We start from the raw sequence: 20,708 nt of genomic DNA, 5'->3' as shown, positions 1-20,708 counted from the left end.
GTATCAATAGTAAAGATTAAGCTATCTGCAGTTACACAATGAATAACTGACTTCACATAATGAATACTTCTCACCTTGTTAACTGATGTTACATACTGAATGCTACCTCATCCTGTAAAATGACTCTATATAATGAATGCTTTTCCACCTTGTTAAGCCATTACCCTTGCCTCCAGCACCCCATTGTTAACTATAAGTTCTTATCTGATCTGAGTCATGCTCAGCTGAACCTCTTGTTTCAGAAAACTCAGAACTTAACTCTCTCCTTACCTGCTTATACAGTATACACTTTCTCAAGGTCACCTCTCAACCCCCCCAAGCTCCAGTGAAAAACGTCATAGCCTATCCAGCATTTCTTTATAACACAAACCTTCCATACCTGGCAACATCCTGGTAAATCATTTTTGAACCCTCTCCAGCTTGATAATATCTTTCCTGAGGTAGGGGACTTACCTGCCTTTAGCCCATTAGTTTGTCTAATACTACTTCTTTACTGATAGTAATTGAACTTTTTACTTGATTTTCAGCATCTGCAGTATTTTGCTTTTATTTTAGTTTCAAGTCTCAGTCCTCTTCTTAATGAAGTGACACTGTTAATTATTCCAGTCAACTTTTCAAGAATTGAAAATTAACTATTAGAAACCCAAGGTTTCATTCTTAAAGGTTTTAGTTTTTTGAGATTTTATAAAGTTTAAAATGGTAAATTTTCTATTTACCATTGTTCTGTCTTCTTCTCCCATCCATTGTTTCTCTTTTTTCTGTACCTGATTTGATATTTAATGTAATTCCTTTAATTTACAATTTACTCTCAATCCCTGCACCATTAATTCATAATCTGCAATCTGCTTAAGTAGATATTCAGTTGCTTTTCTTGTTCTCTTAGATCCCAGAGGCCCTGTTTCCCTTGTTGTGATGTTGCTGTTGATGCTTGCAACTTATCTTGCAAAATCAACAATACAATTAAAAAAGCAAGTGGAGTGTAACTAATGGTGAATGTAAAAACAGAAAATATTGGAGAAACTCAGCAGATCAATTCTGATGAAGGGTCACTGGACTCACACCATTTACTCTGCTTCTCTCTCTATAGATGCTTTCTCCAGCACTGTATGTTTTTGTTTCAGATCTCCAGCATCCACAGTCCTTTGTTCTATAACAGTGAATATAATTTATAGAACTACTAAAGAAAGTTATGGCCTACTGTGGATGTGGTGATGTGGGGATGAAGTCTTGGGTTGCAAGCACCAACACTAGACTGACCAAAGTGGACCAAAGCTCAAAAAAGCATTAAGTATTTAAACATAAAAAACATAAGGTCATGAACATGCATGAGGGTAAAATCTCAGCATATGAATTCAAAGAAAATTTGCTGTATAATTATGAAATAGAATGTGGCTAAGAACAAAAACCACATTTTAAGGAATGTTTACACTTTTATCTCTTGTGGTATGAAATACTGATTTTATATGAAAAAGATTTGTTTAAGGTATACTTTCAAACTATATTTCAGGTATATTAAACTTGAAAATGGTTTAAGCACGCTTTTAATTTCTGACATGTCTACTGGAGGAGGTGATGAAGCAGAAGATGAGGAAGAAGATGAAGAAGAAGAAGAGGAAGAAATGTCTGATTCAGTCATGCAGACTGAAGAAGAGGAAAGTGACAATGATGATGAGGGTTCTGAGAGTCCCTCAGATGGTGAATCTATAGAAGAACATCTTGAGGATTATGATGATGAATTTGGAGAGTTAGCTGGATCATGTACTGGAAGCAAAAAAAATTCCGAAAAGCAGGTAAACATTTATTTTGGTGAAACTAAATCTTTTCTGTATTTTTAAAATATAATTAAGTTTTTTAAAAAAATCACATAAGTGACCATGAAGAGTAGCAATAGTACAGCTACAATCTAATGGGCAGCAAGAAGTGATGGTGAGATTCTTGATGCCATGAGAAGAACTCAGTTGAAATATATGCACTTGCAGTTATAAAACTCAAAACATCACAGCAATGAGTATCTCCGAGAAGTTAAAGTGTGTATGAATATTTCAACTGGAAAGTTTAGGGTTATCTATGAATTCTTTAGCATATACTTCCCGTTTAGGGGTCGGTTATCTCAGTTGGCTGGACAGGTGGTTTGTAATACAGAGTGATACCTAAAGCGTGGGTTCCATTCCCACACCGGCTGAGATTACCATGAAGGATTCTACTTTGCAACCTCTCCCCTTGCCTGAGGCGTAGTGACCTTCAGGTTAAACCATCATCAGTCATTCCTCTCTAATGAGAGAGCAGCCCTATGGTCTGGTAAGACTATGGTGACTCTACCTTTACATTCTGTTTAAATTTATGTTGGTGACCTTATTTTGTTTGTTTCCATTTGTAAGTAAGAGTGCATTTTTACACTAGAACAGTTCTCATTTAATTGTAATCTGATCTGTCATTGAAGCAATGTGGATTAAGACACTTAGGGGAAGAGCTGCACTCCCCTCTACTCCAGTGTCAGCATGTGCCTGAGGTGTGCATTAACTCTTCACAAGTTTAGTATTGGTGCAAAATGAAAACTATTTTACACCCTCTGTGAACCTGTAATGTAAATCTATCCAAGGGGACAGTTAACCTTTGCCAGCTGATATTTATTACGTGTCCATTCAGTATGCCTGTTATGACAAGACACTTGACATCCATGAACTCATTGTGGATGATTTATTTTGCCATTATGACTGATGCAAACCTATGATGACATTTTCCCCCTGAATGAAATGTTCCTGTCTAACTATAACTTCGAACATCTGCCTTGCCTAGAGAGGTACAATGGAAATGTCATTTTTATTACCAATTGACTTTTTGGTCTTCTCCATGATGTTTTGATACTTTGTCCATTTTTGCATTTTACCTTGTTCGTGTCCACTTGACTATTTAAAATCCTAATTTTTCTTCTGCTGTCTCCAATACTATTAAAACATTTCTTACCACAATTCCCTTAGTCTCTGTGTCAAGCAGCTTCCCATCTTTTAAACTCCACCTGAATTCACCATACTTTCTTTCCTTTGAATTCATTGTCCTTCTATCACCCTTAATTTGTCCCTCCGGAATGTCAGGTCCGGAATCCGTATTCACTGCCGCCACCTTGACATATCATCTCACTTGTTCTCACTATTCCTATTGTGTTAATCAAATATAAGGCCATCTCTGCTGATTTCCATGTTTTGTTCTCTACCCATATACTTGAATGTATATTAGTGATAAATGGCTAAACCATTTTTAAATAGACCTGGCTGAACCTGTACGTTGTGTTGCTCTTGTCTTTTATTATTCATTCTTGGAAAAAGGACACTGCTGGCAAGGCCAACTTTATTGCAATTGCCAAATTTGTTCATTGAGAAAATGGTGATGAATTTTCATTTTGAACTGCTATAGGCTCTTATAGTGGAGATACTCCTAAAGTTAGATAGGGAGTTACAAGTCTTCGATCCAATGATTGAAGCACTTGCAATTTGTTTTGAAATCAGGATGCTGGGTGTGACTTGGAGGTTCTGATGTTTCCTTAAGGCTTAAGTCTTTTCTTTAGACTTAATCAAACTTCCTGGTTTTGGTAGTGTTATTAAAGAAACCTTGATGATTTGCTGAAGGGTATCATAAAAATGGCCTACAGTTCAGATAGTATTTGCTGGTGTGCTTGAACAGATGTAAACTAGATTAGCCGGGGCATGGGAACCTAAGCAGGGTGAGAGGGAACATTAGAACTAGGAGCAGGAGTGGCCATCTGGCCCTTCGAGCCTGTTCCGCTATTCAGTAACACCAAGGCTGATCTTTTTGTGGCCTCAGCTGCACTTACACACCCTCTCACCATTACCCTTAATTCCTTTACTCTTCAAAAAGTCTTCCCTTTAAAAACATTTACTGACGAAGCCTCAGCCACTTCACAGGCAGCAAATTCTAGAGATTCACAATCCTCAGTATGAAGGTGTTCCTTCTCAATTCGGTCCTAAATCTGGTCCTAATTTTGAGACTGTGCCTTTCTGTCCTAGTTTCAAGTGCAAGTGGAAACGTCCTCTCTACTTCTATCTTATATTTGCCCTTTATAATCTTATATGTTTCTATAAGATCCCCTCTCATACTTCTTAATTCCAATTAATATAATCTCTGTCTACTCTGTCTCTCCTCATAAGATAACCTCCTCAATACTGGAATCAACCGAATGAACTTCCTCTGCACCCCTTCTGATGCCAGTCCATCCTTTCTCAAGTAATTTTAAACTCAATCCCTTTAGCAATGAAGGACAAAATTCCATTTACCTTATTAATTGCCTGTTGTACCTGCAGACCAACCTTCTGTGATTCATGCAGAAGGACACCCAGGTCCCTCTGCACCGCAGCATGCTGCAATTTCTTACCATTCAAGTAAGTTCTTTTGACTGTTATTCCTACCAAAATGGATGACTTCACATTTATTAACATTGTACTCCATCTGCCAGACCTTTGCCCATTCACTTAAACTACCTATGTCCCTTTGCAAAGTTTCACAGTCCTCTACACACTTTGCTCTGCCACGCATTTTAGTGTCATCCGCCAACTTTGACACACTACACGTGGTCCCCAACACCAAATCATATGTATAAATTGTGAATAATTGTAGTCCCAGTACTGATCCCTAACGCACACCATTAGTCACTGATTGCCAACCAGAATAGCACTCATTTATTCCCACTCATTGCTTCCTTTCGGTTAACCAATCCTCTATCCATGCTAATACATTGCTTGTAACACCTTCCATCTTTATCTTATGCAGCCTTTTGTGCAGCACCTTTGTCGAATGCTTTTTGGAAATCCAGGTACACGTTTACTGGGTCCCCATTGTCTACCATGTTCATAATGCCTTCATAGAATTGCAAAAAGATTAGTTAAGCATGATCTGCCCTTCATGAACCCATACTGCGTCTGCCCATCAGAACAATTTCTATCCGGATGTCTTGCTGGTTCTTCCTTGATAACAAACTCGAGCATTTTCCCCACTACAGAAGCTAAGCTAATGGTCTATAATTCCCCATCTTTTGTCTACCTTCCTTTTTACAGTGGTGTCACATTTGCTGTTTTCCAATCTGCTGGAACTGCCCCAGAGTCCAGTGAATTTTGGAAAATTATCACAAGTGCATTTGCAATTTCTCCTGCCATCTCTTTTAGCACCCTCAGGATCAGGAGACTTGTCTGCTGTTAGCTTCATTAGCTTGCCCAACGCTATCTCTTTCGAGATAATGATTATTTCCAGGTCCTCACCTACCTTTGTTTATTTGTCAAATTATGGCATTTTATTTGTGTCCTCCACTGTGAAGACTGACCCAAAATATCTATTCAATGCCTCGGCAATTTCCTCATATCCCATTACTGAATTCCCTTTCTCATTCTCAAAAGAACCAATGTTTACTTTGATCCTTTTTTTGTTTTATATATTTATAGAAATGTTTGCTATCTGACTTTATATTCTGAGCTAGTTTTTTTTGCATAATCTATCTACTTTTCTTTATTGCTCTTTTTGTGGCATTCTGTTGACCTTTAAAACTTTCCCAAACTTTTAGGTTCCCACTGATCTTAGCCACTTTGTATGCCTTCTCTTTCAATTTCATTGCCTCCCTTATTTCCTTAGATACCCATGACAGATTACCCCTTTTTCTACAGTCCTTTCTTTTCACTGGTATATACTTTTGCTGAGCACAAGGAAAAATTGCTTCAAAAGTCCTCCACTGTTCGTTGACTGTCCCACCATAAAGTCTTTGTTTTCCTGTCTCCTTTAGCCAGCTCCTCCCTCATCCTATTGTAGTTTCCATTTGTTTAAGCACAGGACCCTGGTTATGGATTTTATCTTTGCACTTTCCATCTGTATTCTAAATTCAACCATACTCTGATTACTCCTTCCAAGAGAGTCCCTCACTATGAGATCATTAATTGTTCCTGTCTCTTTACACAGGACCAGATCTAGGATAGCCTGCTCCCTTGTAGAACTCTTCTCAAGGCTACCCTGAACGATCTGTTTGACCAATCAACATATAGATTAAAATGTCCCATGATAATTGAGGTACCATTTTTACAGGCATTAGTTAATTCTTTGTTTATTGCCTATACCAATGTGATATTGTTATTTGGTGACCTACAGATGACACCTATCGGTGACTTTTTTTCTTAGAATTTCTAATTTCCACCCAAATGGATTCAACCTTTTTTTTAGATTAGATTACTTACAGTGTGGAAACAGGCCTTTCGGCCCAACAAGTCCACACCGACCTGCTGAAGCACACCCATTCCCCTACTTTTACCCCTGCACCTAACAGTATGGGCAATTTAGCATGGCCAATTCACCTAACCTGCACATTTTTGGACTGTGGGAGGAAACTGGAACACATGGAGGAAACCCACACAGACATGGGGAGAATGTGCAAACTCCACACAATAAGTCGCCTGAGGTGGGAATTGAACCCGGGTCTCTGGCGCTGTGAGGCAGCAGTGCTAACCACTGTGCCACTCAACTAATCTTGGAGGAACTGTTGGGTGAAGCTCATAGCACAGAATCAGATAAGTTAATTGTTGTTTTAAGTCTGTCCAAGAGAGAGGCTGCAGCAGTGAGTATAGTGGATTCTTTCTTGATTATATGTTTTTGGAGATAAGTCTCTTGATTAAACTTAAAATATAAGCCGTAGCTATTAATTTAACCTGGAGCAGTGTTTGTAGAGGAATAAGGCAGTATTATTTTCTGGATCTGTAGATTGTGAAGGAGCAAAAATGGCCTTTGCAGTGATGTGTACTTCTTGTCAGATGTGGGGGTTTAAAGAGAGTTTAAGGGTTACTGCGGATTATATCTGCCATAAATGCTGTTGGATGCGAATCTTATCAGATCGAGTGGATCGGTTGGAGAGACAGTTAGTAGCAATGAGGAATTTGCAACAGCAACAGTATGTGATGGATGGCAGATATAGGAAGGGGGGAAAGTCTCAGATACAGTCACATAGATGGGTTAACTCCAGGAAGGGTAAGAGAGGTAGGCAGCTAGTGCAGGAGTCTTTTGTGGATATACCCATTTCAAACAGGTATGCTGTTTTGGAAAATGTAGGGGGTGATGGATTCTCAGGGGAATGTTGCACGAACAGTCAAGTTTCTGGTATCGAGACTGGCTCTAATGCAACAAAGGGTATGTCAGCTTCCAAGAGATCAATTGTGTTAGGGGATCCTGTAGTCAGAGGTACGGACAGACGTTTCTGTGGCCAGTAGAGAAAAAGCAGGATGGTGTGTTGTTTCCCTGGTGCCAGGATCAAGGATGCCTCAGAGTGGTTGCAGAACGTTCTCACGGGGGGAGCGGAGCCAGCAAGAGGTCATTGTCCACACTGGAACCAACAATATATGAAGGGAAAAAGTTTGAGATTCTGAAGGGAGATTACAGAGAGTTAGGCTGAAATTTAAAAAGGAGGTCCTCAAGGGTAGTAATATCTGAATTACTCCCAGTGCTACGAGCTAGTGAGGGCAGGAATAGGAGGATAGAGCAGATGAATGCATGGCTGAGGAGCTGGTGTATGGGAGAAGGATTCACATTTTTGGATCATTGGAATCTCTTTTGGGGTAGAAGTGACCTGTACAAGAAGGACAGATTGTATTAAATTGGAAGGGGATTAATATACTGGCAGGGAAATTTGCTAGAACTGCGTGGGAGGATGTAAACTAGTAAGGTAGGGGGTGGGACCCAGGGAGATAGTGAGGAAAGAGATCGATCTGAGACGGGTACATCTGAGAACGGAAGTGAGTCGAACAGTCAGGGCAGGCAGGGACAAGATAGGACTAATAAATTAAACTGCATTTATTTCAATGCAAGGGGCCTAACAGGGAAGGCAAATGAACTCAGGGCATGGTTAGGAACATGGGACTGGTATATTATAGCAATTATGGAAACATAGCTCAGGGATGGGCAGGACTGGCAGCTTAATGTTACAGGATACAAATGCTACAGTAAGGATAGAAAGGGAGGCAAGAGTTTGTGCGAAGATTTGTAGCTCGGGTGCTCGTTGTTGTGGTTCTGTTCGCCGAGCTGGAAGTTTTTGTTGCAAACGTTTCGTCCCCTGGCTAGGCGACATCATCAGTGCTCTGGAGCCTCCTGCGAAGCGCTTCTTTGATGTTTCTTCATCCACAAACTCCATCAACAGACACATCGACCTGGACCCAATATACCAACCACTACAGCGGACAGCTGAAACTGACACCCAGAAGCGGCAAGGACAGACCACTATAAATACCGGAAGAAACATCAAAGAAGTGCTTCGCAGGAGGCTCCAGAGCACTGATGATGTCGCCTAGCCAGGGGACGAAACGTTTGCAACAAAAACTTCCAGCTCGGCGAACAGAACCACAACAGGGAGGCAAGAGAGCAGGGGGAGTGGCATTTTTGATAAGGGATAGCATTACAGCTGTGCTGAGGGAAGATATTCCTGGAAATACATCCAGGGAAGTTATTTGGGTGGAACTGAGAAATAAGAAAGGGATGATCACGTTATTGGGGTATTACAGCCCCCCCCCCGATAGAGGGAAATTGAGAAACAAACTTGTAAGGAGATCTCAGCTATCTGTAAGAATAATAGGGTACTTATGAAAGGGGTTTTTAACTTTCCAGATGTTGACTGGGACTGCCATAGTGTTAAAGGTTTAGATGGAGAGGAATTTCTTAAGTGTGTACAAGACAATTTTCTGATTCAGTATGTGGATGTACCTACTAGAGAAGTTGCAAAACTAGACCTACTCTTGATAAATAAGGCAGGGCAGGTGACTGTGGTATCACTGGGGGAGCACTTTGGGGTCAGCGACCATAATTCTATTCGTTTTAACCTTATTGTCCATAAAAACCATATCATTTCTTACCACCACCCTGATATCTTCCTTTAATATCAGAGCTACACCATCTCCCTTACCTCTCTGTCTGACCTTCTGAATAGTCTGGTACACGTGGATATTTAACTCCCATTTGTGACCATCGTGCAACTGTGTCTCTGCAGTGGCTACTGCATCCTATTCATTTGTGATGATTTGTGCATTAACTCAGTTACCTTGTTACGAATTCTGTGAGCGTTCTGGCAAAGTGCCATTATGCTAGCTTTTGCATCCTCTTTATGAATTCCAACGTCTCCAATAATAATAATGTCTGAGTTAAGCTTCCTTTTTAATTCATTCATAGTTTGTCATAGAGTTAAACACTCCTGCACTCATGCTAACCTGCATCTTTCCTTTTTACTTAGCACCATACTTCCAATCATTCCTCCCACCCAACTCACTAGTTTAAAGCCCTAGTGACCACTATATTTATCATTTTCGCTCGAACACTGGTTCAGGTAGAGGCTGTCCCTTTGATACAGATCTCTCTTGTTCCAAAACTGTTGCCAATGCCCCATGAAATGGAACCCCTCTTTCTCATACCACTCCCTTAGCTACGTGTTTACTTCCCTAATTTTCTTACTCCTAAACCAATTTGCACGTGCCTCTGGTAGTAATCTGGAGATTATAACCTTTGAGGATCTGTGCTTGATAATCCCCAAACAGGAGAAAGTGAGGACTGCAGATGCTGGAGATCAGAGCTGAAAAATGTGTTGCTGGAAAAGCGCAGCAGGTCAGGCAGCATCCAAGGAGCAGGAGAATCGACGTTTCGGGCATAAGTCCGAACAGGTAATTCCCTTCCTAGCCTTGCCTATGTTGTTTGTCCCAATGTGGATCACAACAACTGGATCCTTGCCCTCCTTCTCCAATATCCTTTCAAGCTGGTCAGAGATGTCCTGCACTGGACAGGCAACACACCATGCGGAACTCTCAATCCTGCTTACAAAGGATACTCTCTATCCCCGTAATTGTAGAATCCCCTATAAGTACTACTTATCTTTTTGCTCCCACCTCTTGAATGGCTTCCTTTGCCATGGTGCTTTGATCAGTTAGCTCATCCTGCCTGCAACCCTTTTCCTTATCCACACAGGGAGCAAGTACCTCCTATCTGTTGCTCAAGGTCAAGAGTTGAGGATCTCCCTACCTGCCTCACTTGCAGTCATGCCCTAATCACTGACTGAATTTTGAAGTACTTAATCTACCAGGTGAGACTGCCTCCTGAAACAAAAGCATCCAGGTACCTCTCCCCTTCCGGACATGCTGCAATATTTGAAGCTCAAATTCCTGATCATCATTTTTGAGCTGGAGTTCCTCCAGCAGCCAACACATGCTGCAAATGTAGTCACTGCAGCTCACAATGGGAACTGTCAGCTCCCACATCATACACCTACACAATATTACCTGCTCAGCCATCTCTACTTAGTTACTTTATTAATCTATATAAACTTATGAGTGAATTAATTTCTTAATACTTCTTAGCTTTTTTTTAAAACTTAGTGCAGATTTTGTACCAGCCAATCAGGTCACAGCTTCCTTGTGGCGTCACTCCAGTATTTTTCACAGTTACAGTGAGCCCTGAGTTTTTCCTCACACCATGCTGCTACTTCTCCAACCACTCCCTGCAGACCAGGCCATGCTCCCCGAGCTCAGTGAGTTTTATACCCACTCTGTACTGCTGCTTCTCTGACTGCTCCCTGTATACTATGTTATGCTCCCTGAGCTCAGTGAGTTTTGTGCTCACTCCTTGCTGTTCTGCTTCTCTGACTGCTTCCTACAGATTAGGCCATGCTCCCTGAGCTCAGCGAGTTTTAGATTCACTCTGTGCTGCTGCTGTTCCTTCTTCCAGCTGTTCCCCATAGACTAGTCTGTGCTCCCCGAGCTCTTGTGAGTTTTATACTCACTCAGTACTGCTGCTATTACTGTTCCTCCTTCCAACAGCTCCTCACAGATTGGCTATGCCCCCTGAGCTCAATGAGTTTTAAACTCATTCTGTGCTGCTGCTGTTCCTCCTTCCGACTGCTCCCTGCAGGGAAAAAGAAACAAAAACAGTAATAAAAGAAAGAACAGTAAAATGCAGCAAGAGTAGAAGGGGTAATCAGGGGTAAGGGGCGATTAGTGCCACAATACAAAGAAAAGTTAGGGTGTTTAAAAAATTGCAAAAAGACTACCCTAAAGGCTTTTTATCTTAGTTCACGAAGTGTTCAAAATAAGTAAGAGAACTGCTGGCACAAATAGACATAAATGGATATAATCTCATTGTCATTACACAAACATAGTTATAAAGAGATCAACACTGGGAACTTAACATTTAATGATTTTCGACCTTTTTGCAAGACAGGAGGGAAGGAAAATTGGGGTAAGTAAGGCATGAAATTAAGACAGTTCTGAGAGATGAGCTAGGCTTGGATGATGTAGAGTCCATTTGGACAAAGGTTTTTTTAAAAAAAAGCAAAAGAAAGAAGATGTTGGGAGGAGTAGTGTATAAATCCTTAAACAATGGTCACACTGGAGGAAAGAGTATAGATCAACAAAATAGGAACAGAAGTATAGAGCAGGAACTACAGGTATAATCTTCATGCTGCTTAGGTTAATCTAGATGGAAAAGGTAGTTATGACGACAAGTTCATAGAGTGTATCAGGATAAATTTCTAGAGCAATATGTCATGGAGCAAACCAGAGAACAGTCTCTTTTGGATCTGGTGATGGGTAATGAGGCAGGTGTAATAAATGACCTCAGAGTAAAAGACCCACTCCAGACTTCTGGAAAGTGTTAGACTAAGTACCTTGTAAAAGATTCAGCCATAAGACTGAAGTTATGGTGTTGGTGGTGGTATATTGGCATGAATAGAGAATTGGCAAATGGGTAGAAAACAGTGAGTGGGGATAATAGATTATATTTCAAGTTGATGATCTGTGACCAGTGGGATTCCACAGGAATCAGTGTTATTTGAATGGAGTGAAATTGCAGAAAGCTGTGACGTATTGAGACTTAGGTGCTCAAAACTCAATAAGCTAGCACACACATGCAGCAGTTAATCAGGAAGGCTAATGGAATGTTGGCCCTTATTTCAAGGAGTTGGAGTACAGAGGAACCTCGATTATCTGGCATTCGATTATCTGAATTTCGAATTATCCAGCAAGATCGCAAGGTCTCGATGCTTGGCTAAACTGTTTTCCGGTAACATGCCTAGGAGGAAATTATCTACTGTATTCTGAAGAAAATGGAAAAATGCTTTTTTGTTCCAACCAATGATTTTCTAATGGCATTCATTTTTGTAGTCAGCAGCTGCTCTTTGTGTTGGAATTGGGAGTTTTAGCGATCCTGATGATCTTCCAGGACTGGCACATTTTTTGGAACACAGTGAGTTAATTTGTTTATAATCAAACATTAATATATTTTGGGCTAAGTATTGTCACATTGTATTAATATGGTAATGCTATAATGGTTAATTCTGATGTAGGACTTTGGGTAGGATACAGTTTATATTAAACTTGTAAGTTCGATGTAATGTGGTGTTTCTAGTGCATTGATATTTGCATTGATAAGTTGATTTAGATTAGTTGCACAAATTATTCTTCAGACATGTTTCAATCTGTAGCGATCTTAGGATATGTTCAGGGAATTAAAATAAATGTAATTTAAGAAATTTGCTTGAATTTAGAGTTTCCATCTAAGGATTTTTCATTAAATTTGAAAATTACATGTAAGTTGTTCACAAGCACATCTTTCCTATCTTCTCATAAAGGCATTTAGAATTTAAGTTGCCAACATTATCTTTAGCTGCAAAGGCTAGACACTTTGGAGTGAAGCCCACTTGTACTTCCTCAATCTACCTTTTTTGATTTTTGTTCCACAGCTAACCACTATTATTCAACCACTAGTTTTTGATGATTGAAGCACACAAGAGTATTTTATTATGTAAGCTATATTGTAGAAACTGGTTTGTAAGTTAGGAGTAACATTACAGATGAAAATCTGTTTGTTAGTGTAGTATTTGATTTTTCTGATGACTTTCAATAGTTGTGGTTGCTGATGTACCACATTTCCTTTTAACATATCACTTAAAGATTGAGTAACAAAGCAACAATCTAAATTTAAAGTTATAAATGTAGAGGTCGGACCATAAGATGGAGGAGCAGGGATAGGTCTTTCATCAAGACTGCCTCGCCATTCTTTGAGATCATTATAATCTGATAAGTCTCAACTCTAAATTCCTGCTTTATTCGTATAATGCTTGATTCCTTTAATGGTTAGAATTCTGTCTGTCTCATTCTTAAATGTATTTAAATACCCAGTCTTGACAGGCCTCTGTGGTAAAGAGTTCCACAGATTCATCACCCTCTGAGCAAAAAGATTCCTTCTTAGCCCTATCTTAAATGGGCTACTCCTTATTCGGAGCTTATGCCCTCTGGTCGGAGCCGAGGGGAAACAACCTCTGCATGTCTAACCCATCAACCCCCCCTAAGAATGTTACATGTTTCAATGTGGTCTCCATAATTCTTCTATACTCTACATCATACTCAACCTCTCCTCATAAACAAATCCATTCATATCCAGAATCAACCGAGTGAGCCTTCTCTGGACTGCTTCCAATGCAAATTTTATGTTTCGTTCAATTAGGGGACCAAACCTGTTTACAGTATTCCTGGTGCGGTCTGGCAAATGCTGGAAAATAGCATTAGAAAAGATGGATGTTTGATGATTGGAACAGACATGATATTTATAGACTTGTATAATTTCAATAAGACCTTCATATTTTTATACTCCAATCTATTTGAAATAAAGACGAATATTCCATTTGCCTTTCCTATTACCTGCTGAATTTGGATGCTAGTCTTTTGTGATTCATGCGCTGGGACTCCCAATATCATGCTGTGTTGCTGATTTTTTCCAGCTTTTCTCTATTTTAATAATATTCAGCTCTTCTGTTCATCCTGCCAAAGTTCATGATCTCATATTTTCACAAAATATTCCGTCTTCCAAGTTTTTGCTAACTCAACCTGTACCATATCCCTCTGTGTAGACTCTGTATCGTACTCAGTACTTCCTTTCTACTTATTTTTGTGTCAACTGTTATATGGAACTTAAAGTGCAGACCAAATTATTCTGCCAACTAATATGTAAGTACTGGTGTTTCACAGAAGTCTGCTATTATTGCAGAGCGGTTATACAATTAAAGTGCAATTTCAACCTGACAGTTTAATTGAACCTTTCAATCAAATTGATTTTTTTCCTTGAAAGAATACTGCTTTTTATCAGGAGTTAATCACATTGCTGTTAATAATGGACATTTTCTGATCTCAGTACTTGATTTTTTGTATGCATTTGATTCTTTTTGTAGTGGTTTTCATGGGAAGTGAAAGATATCCTGATGAAAATGGATTTGATGCTTTTCTGAAAAGGCATGGTGGTAGTGACAATGCGTCTACTGATTGTGAGCACACCGTATTTCAGTTTGACATCCAGAGAAAATATTTTAAAGAGGCCCTTGATAGGTAAGCATGTATCTGTAACCTCCACGCTTTTGGCCTGCAATGCTGTCATTAATGATTACGTTTTTCATTTGTGGCTATAGACACTTCCGGGCTCATGCAGATAGCATTAAGTAAAGACAAAAAGCCACTAGTCAAAGGGCAAGACTATTTGTTTCCTCAATTCATCCTATTCACATGGCTTTGATTTAATACTGTTCAATATTTTCTGATGTAGTACTTTTTTTGTAGTGTGTTAATCAAAAGTATATGTGGACTGTATGACTAATTGGATGTAACAATATCTTCCCATATACCTACGTTCATGTACCTTTTTTTATTTGTTTTTTAATGAGTTGTTCGGTCAAAGCTCAATATCTGCTGATTCACAGATTTCTCCTTAAACTTCACTGTGGTAATTTAATTCCACTAATTGTGTGCTTTGACTTAGATTTTGTGACTTGTGTAACAATATATATCTAGCAGTGCTAGGTTTCATTTGCCTTGTGAATCCAGTTTCATCTGTACTGGATATCAGTTTACATATTGGGCCTAACCCAAAGTCTTAATATCTATAGAATCATAGATTTGTACAGGGAAACAGGCACTTTGGTCCAACTCATCAACGCTGACCAGATATCCTAAATTAATGTAGTCACGTTTGGCCCATATCCTTCTAAACGCATTCCTGTTCATGTACTCATTCTTTTTAAACGTTGTGATTGCACCAGCCTCCCCACTTCCTCTGGCAGATAATTTCGTACATGCGTCATCTTCTGCATGAGGAAGTCACCTTTAGATCCCTTTTATATCTTTCCCTTCTCACCTTAAACCTGTCTCCTCTAGTTTTAGACTTCCCTACACTGGGAAACTGACCTCATCTTTTAAACGTATCCATGTCCACCATAATTTTATAAACCTCTTTAAGATCACCCCACAGCCTCTGACACTCCAAGGAAGATAACCCCAGATTATTCAGTCTCTCCCTATAGCTCAAATCTTCTAGCCCCGACAACACCTTTGTAAATCTTTCCTGAACCATTTCAAGTTTCACAACATCTTTCTTATAGCTGGGAGACCAGAACTGAATGCAGTATTCCAAAAGCAGTTTAACCTATATCCTGTACAGTCACAACAAGACATCTCAATTTCTATACTCCAGTGCACTGACCAATTAAGGCAAGTGTGTCCAATGCCGCCTTCTCTACCCTGTTTACCTGCAATTCCACTTTCAAGGAACTATGATCCTGCACCCCAAGGTCTCTTTGATTGGCAACATTCCCCAGGGCCCTACAATGAAGTGTATAAGTCCTGCCCTTAGCTTTACCAAACTGCACCACCTCACATTTATCTTTGAATGTCTCATTTAACATTAATCTTTTGGACATATTCGGAAGACATTAGGTGTAAAGTGGGCATGTGCATCATTCTGGATTCAGCACTTCCTTTGTGCCACAACTGCCATATTGGCTCTCATTGTTCTTAGGTGGATTGAAGTAACTGCCTGAAATTTGTTTTCGATCAGTTTAAATATCCAGTGATGGGCTTGAACTTGTTTTTGGATCATACTTGAGTTGGAAAAACTAGATGATGAAGCATGTGAGTTGCAAGTTCCAACAAGTTTTTCTATTGTATATGGATTTCCCAAAGAACGAAGAGATGCATTGATGGGATGATGACTGGTAGTAGTATTGAGAGAGGAGAGGATTTGAAGAAAGAGTTAAGCAAAACATGAAGTTCTGACTGTTGTTCTGACTGTGGGTAGATAACTAAAGAATGTCAAATGAGGAAGAAATGAGGGAAAAAGAGGAAAGTTCATTGTACTTCTTGTGATGATTGAGGCAGAATCTAACACTTTATTTTAAATAGATAAACTTGAAAAGACATAATATGGAAAGTAGAGTTATAGAAAAGCTTTAACATTAGGATGAATAGTCTTGTATATTGAAATGTCTGTAATTCTGTGAAATCTTGCCTTTATAGTGTCTGAGTTCAGGAGTAGTCTTGTAGTGTTGGTGCTACTAGATGGAGGAGCAGAAGTTTAGTGGGCGGCATGGTGGCACAGTGGTTAGCACTGCTGCCTCACAGCGCCTGTAGACCCGGGTTCAATTCCCGACTCAGGCGACTGACTGTGTGGAGTTTGCACGTTCTCCCTGTGTCTGCGTGGGTTTCCTCCGGTTGCTCCGGTTTCCTCCCACAGTCCCAAAGATGTGCGGGTCAGGTGAATTGGCCAAGCTAAATTGCCCGTAGTGTTAGGTAAGGGGTAAATGTAGGGGTATGGGTGGGTTGCGCTTCGGCGGGTCGGTGTGGACTTGTTGGGCCGAAGGGCCTGTTTCCACACTGTAAGTCTAATCTAAGTCTAATCAAAAAAAAAAGTTCATCAAGTTAACTCTACCAGTTAGTGAGAGATTAGTTAGATTATCGCTGCTCTGATAATCCTTAATTCCACTTTCCTGTCTTTTCCCCCATCACACTTTATTCCCTTACACTATTAAAAGTTTTTTCTATCTCTGTCTCGAATATGCAGCCCAGTCTTTACAGTGTACTTCAGTAAAGAATTTCACAGATTGACTGCCCTCTCAGAGAAGAAATTCCTTCTCATCTCTACAGGATGACATCTTACTCTGAGAATATGCTTTCTGTGCTTAGATGCTTCCACAGTGAGAAGTAACCTCTCCGCATTTACCTGTGAAACCTTCAAAGAATTTTGCATATTTTAATAAGGTCACCTTTCATTCATCTAAATTCCATTGATGACAGGCCTAAATTCAACTTGAGCTTCATACTCCTCCTCCAAATCCGTAATCAGTAGTGAATCTTCTTTGGTCTGCCTCCAATTTAATTGTACGCACTTCCTTCAATAATGGGACCAAAACTGTTCACAGTACTCCAGTATTAGTACCATGTAAAGCTTTAGCAATGATGTGGAGGTACTGGTGTTGGTCAAATATCACACGACACCAGGTTATAGTCCAACATGTTTATTTGAAAACACAAGCATTCGGAGCCTCACTCCTGAAGGAAAAGCATATGTTTTCAAATAAACCTGTTGGATTATAACCTGGTATCATGTGATTTCTAGCTTTAGCAAGGCTTCTCTATTTTTATTTTCCATTCCCTTTAAAAGAAAGGACAATTTGCTTTCTCTACTACCTGCTGAAATGATATGTCAGCTTTGTGATTCATGCATGAAGACTCCCAAATCACTCTGTGTAGCAGCTTTCTCTGGTCTTTTTCCCTTTAAATCATATTCAGCTCTTTTATTCTTCATGTTAAAGTGCATAACTCCACATTTGTGGGCGGCACGGTGGCACAGTTGGTTAGCACTGCTGCCTCACAGCGCCTGAGACCCGGTTTCAATTCCCGCCTCAGGCGACTGACTGTGTGGAGTTTGCACGTTCTCCCCGTGTCTGCGTGGGTTTCCTCCGGCTGCTCCGGTTTCCTCCCACGTTCCAAAGATGTGTGAGTCAGGTAAATTGACCATGCTAAATCGTCCGTAGTGTTAGGTAGGGGGTAAATTGTAGGGGTATGGGTGGGTTACGCTTCGGCGGGTCGGTGTGGATTTGTTTCCACGCTGTAAGTAATCTAATCTAATCTAATTTCCCTGTGCTAAATGATATTCCATGAGACACACTGAGTCCACTGATCTATGTGCAATCTCCTTCAATGATTCAGATTAATCTTTGCACAATTATAGAGCATCATGTTCACTTGCAGATTTAGCTGAGTAACTCTCAAATCAGGGTTATCACCTTCATGTAAGCTGGAGTCTGTATTAAAGGCAAAAGAAACAAAGATTGAGTATGTTAAGAGTGACGTTGACTCAGAAGGTTGATCATGCTTTGTACAGTAGGGCGATTTGGTATCAGGGTGAATGTTAGTGGGTTATAGAATTCTCGTGACAAAAGAATTTGAGGCATTATTTCTATTAATACCAATTACAAATAGATTATAAGTGAGTTATTTTATTGTTGATTAGGAACTTGAATTTACTGGTGTTAGTTATTCTCACAATTTGAGTTACCGTTAAATACCGTAGAATAAAACTTCACCCTGCACCTTCAGATCTTTGGATTCCTTGCGCCTAACTTGTTAGGCCAATATTTCTTAGTAAGTTTTGTTGTCAAATATTATGAAGTCTTTGTGGGCTCACCACCAGATGGCCACATGCAACAAATTTCTAATGATTTTCTCTTGTCATTGTTGTTCTGTACATGAAATACCAGGTTTATCTGATTAGGCAGTAGCACAGCTAATCTAGCAGCAACCAACCAAATTGTTTTACAGGCTTTTCATCAGCTGTCTACATTACTTGTTCAATATGACTAGTTTGCAATTGTTTTGATCTTCATTGTTTATGTGGACAAGAATTAGATTTGTATATCCTAACAGAATTGTGCACAAAAGCATTTGGCTTATCCCACTTCTGACATGCCTATTTCAGATAATCTCTCCTTTTTTTAAAATAGTGTAGCAGGAGAATGACATTAAAACGTTTCTAAAACTGAACTTTGTTGATTGTCTGTGAGTATCCTGAAAAACATTTCATCTATTGTGCATTTTTTCCAGATGGGCACAGTTCTTTATTGGTCCATTAATGATTCGAGATACTATTGATCGGGAAGTAGAAGCTGTGGATAGTGGTAATGTACAATCTCAGTGTGTACATTTTCTTTCTACTATTGCCTTACAGTTAAAGGTAATGAATATTAATAGAATATGGACATAAATTGGAGTAGGAATAGGCCATTTGGCCCCTCAAGTCTGTCCTCCATTCAACAACATCATGGTTTTTCTGCTCCAGGCCTCGGTTCCTTTCTCCTGTCAACTGAGCAGAGCTGTCAACTTCCTGATTTGTCAAAAATCTATATACCTCCTCTTTTTAAAAACTTTCAGTGGTATACCCTCCACAATTCTCTGGGGTAGAGAATTCGAGACATTCACTACCCTCTGAGAGAAGAAATTATTTTGTATCTCCGTTTTAAGTGCATATCACATATTCTGTAACCATGTCCCCTAGGTCAAGATTCCCCCACGAATGGAAACACCTCCTCAAAAGCTCCCTCAGAATCTTGTACATTTCAATAAGGTCAGCCCTTATTCTTCAAAGCTCTAACGAATAAGAGCCGTTCTTTAAAAGTCAACCCCTTCATCCCAGATATCAGCCTAGTGAATCTCTTTTAAAAAGCTTCCAATGTCCGATATCTCTTCTTTGAATATTGGAACCAAAACTGTGTACAGTGCTTCTGTTGGGTACTTCATCCACACACTATATAAGTTGTAATAAGACTTCACTGTTTTTAAACTCCAACCCCCAGCAGTAAAGGACAAAAAATATTTCCCTCCTTAATCATTTACTGCACTTATCATAGTCATACAGATGCCGACCAGATATCCCAACCCAATCTAGTCCCACCTGCCAGCACCTGGCCCATATCCCTCCAAACCTTCCTATTCATATACCCATCCAAATGCCTCTTAAATGTTGCAATTGTACCAGCCTCCACCACATTCTCTGGCAGCTCATTCCATACACGTACCACCCTCTGTGTGAAAACGTTGCCCCATAAGTCTCTTTTATATCTTTCCCCTCTCACCCTAAACCTATGCCCCCTAGTTTACCCCAGGGAAAAGACTTTGCCTATTTATCCTATCCATGCCCCTCATAATTTTGTAAACCTCTATAAGGTCACCCCTCAGCCTCTGATGCTCTCTATGTTAACATTTTGGGTTTAATATATAAAAACACCCAGATCTCTCTGTGATGGACTTTTTTGTTGGAGCGTCTCTCCATTGTATTAATAGTCTGCCTTTTGATTCTTCCGACTAAGTGCATGACTTCACACTTCTCTGCATAAAATTTTATCTTCCATATTTTTTTTCCATACACTCAACATCTATATCCTTTTTAGAGATTCCTTATATACCTTCACAATGTGCCCTCCAATCTATTTTTGTATCTCTGTAATTTTGGATGCATTACACTTGTCCCTCCTCCAAGTCATGAATATAGGTTAAAAAATTTAACATTGCAGGAGTGAACCTTCTGGTACTTCACCAGATGCATCTTTCCACGCTGAAAAAGATCTGTTACTCCTAACTCTGTCATGCTGCTGCAGTTAGTTGAACTTGTGCGTGTAAAAGAATACTCTGTCATAGTTCCCAGCAGTCTTTGTTACAGGTGTGGATGAAGAAGCTAATGTTTAATGACCACTTCCATATTCTTCTTTTGGGTAGAATTCCAGCTTGCTTCGCCATCTGATTCTAGCAGGAAAGAACTGTTATTTGGAAGCCTTGCCAGGCCTGGCCATCCCATGGGAAAATTCTTTTGGGGTAAGATGGCTG

At 39.8% G+C, this 20,708-nt stretch overlaps 1 protein-coding gene across 1 annotated transcript in view; it reads left to right on the top strand.

The window, feature by feature from the left end:
• The window catches only part of nrd1a (nardilysin a (N-arginine dibasic convertase)), a 107,746-nt gene that overhangs the window by 6,805 nt on the left and 80,233 nt on the right, over nucleotides 1-20,708 (top strand). Inside the window, exons 2-6 of the mRNA XM_060830451.1 lie at nucleotides 1,508-1,790; nucleotides 12,171-12,252; nucleotides 14,234-14,387; nucleotides 18,933-19,006; nucleotides 20,601-20,696. Of these exons, the coding sequence (XP_060686434.1) occupies nucleotides 1,508-1,790; nucleotides 12,171-12,252; nucleotides 14,234-14,387; nucleotides 18,933-19,006; nucleotides 20,601-20,696 (689 nt within the window). The remainder of the gene's footprint in view (nucleotides 1-1,507; nucleotides 1,791-12,170; nucleotides 12,253-14,233; nucleotides 14,388-18,932; nucleotides 19,007-20,600; nucleotides 20,697-20,708) is intronic.

This window comes from Hemiscyllium ocellatum, chromosome 9 (genome assembly GCF_020745735.1).
Source record: "Hemiscyllium ocellatum isolate sHemOce1 chromosome 9, sHemOce1.pat.X.cur, whole genome shotgun sequence".
NCBI lineage: Eukaryota > Metazoa > Chordata > Chondrichthyes > Orectolobiformes > Hemiscylliidae > Hemiscyllium > Hemiscyllium ocellatum.
The sequence above is the reverse complement of the archived record's forward strand: the minus strand, read 5'-3'. Positions and strand labels throughout refer to the sequence as shown.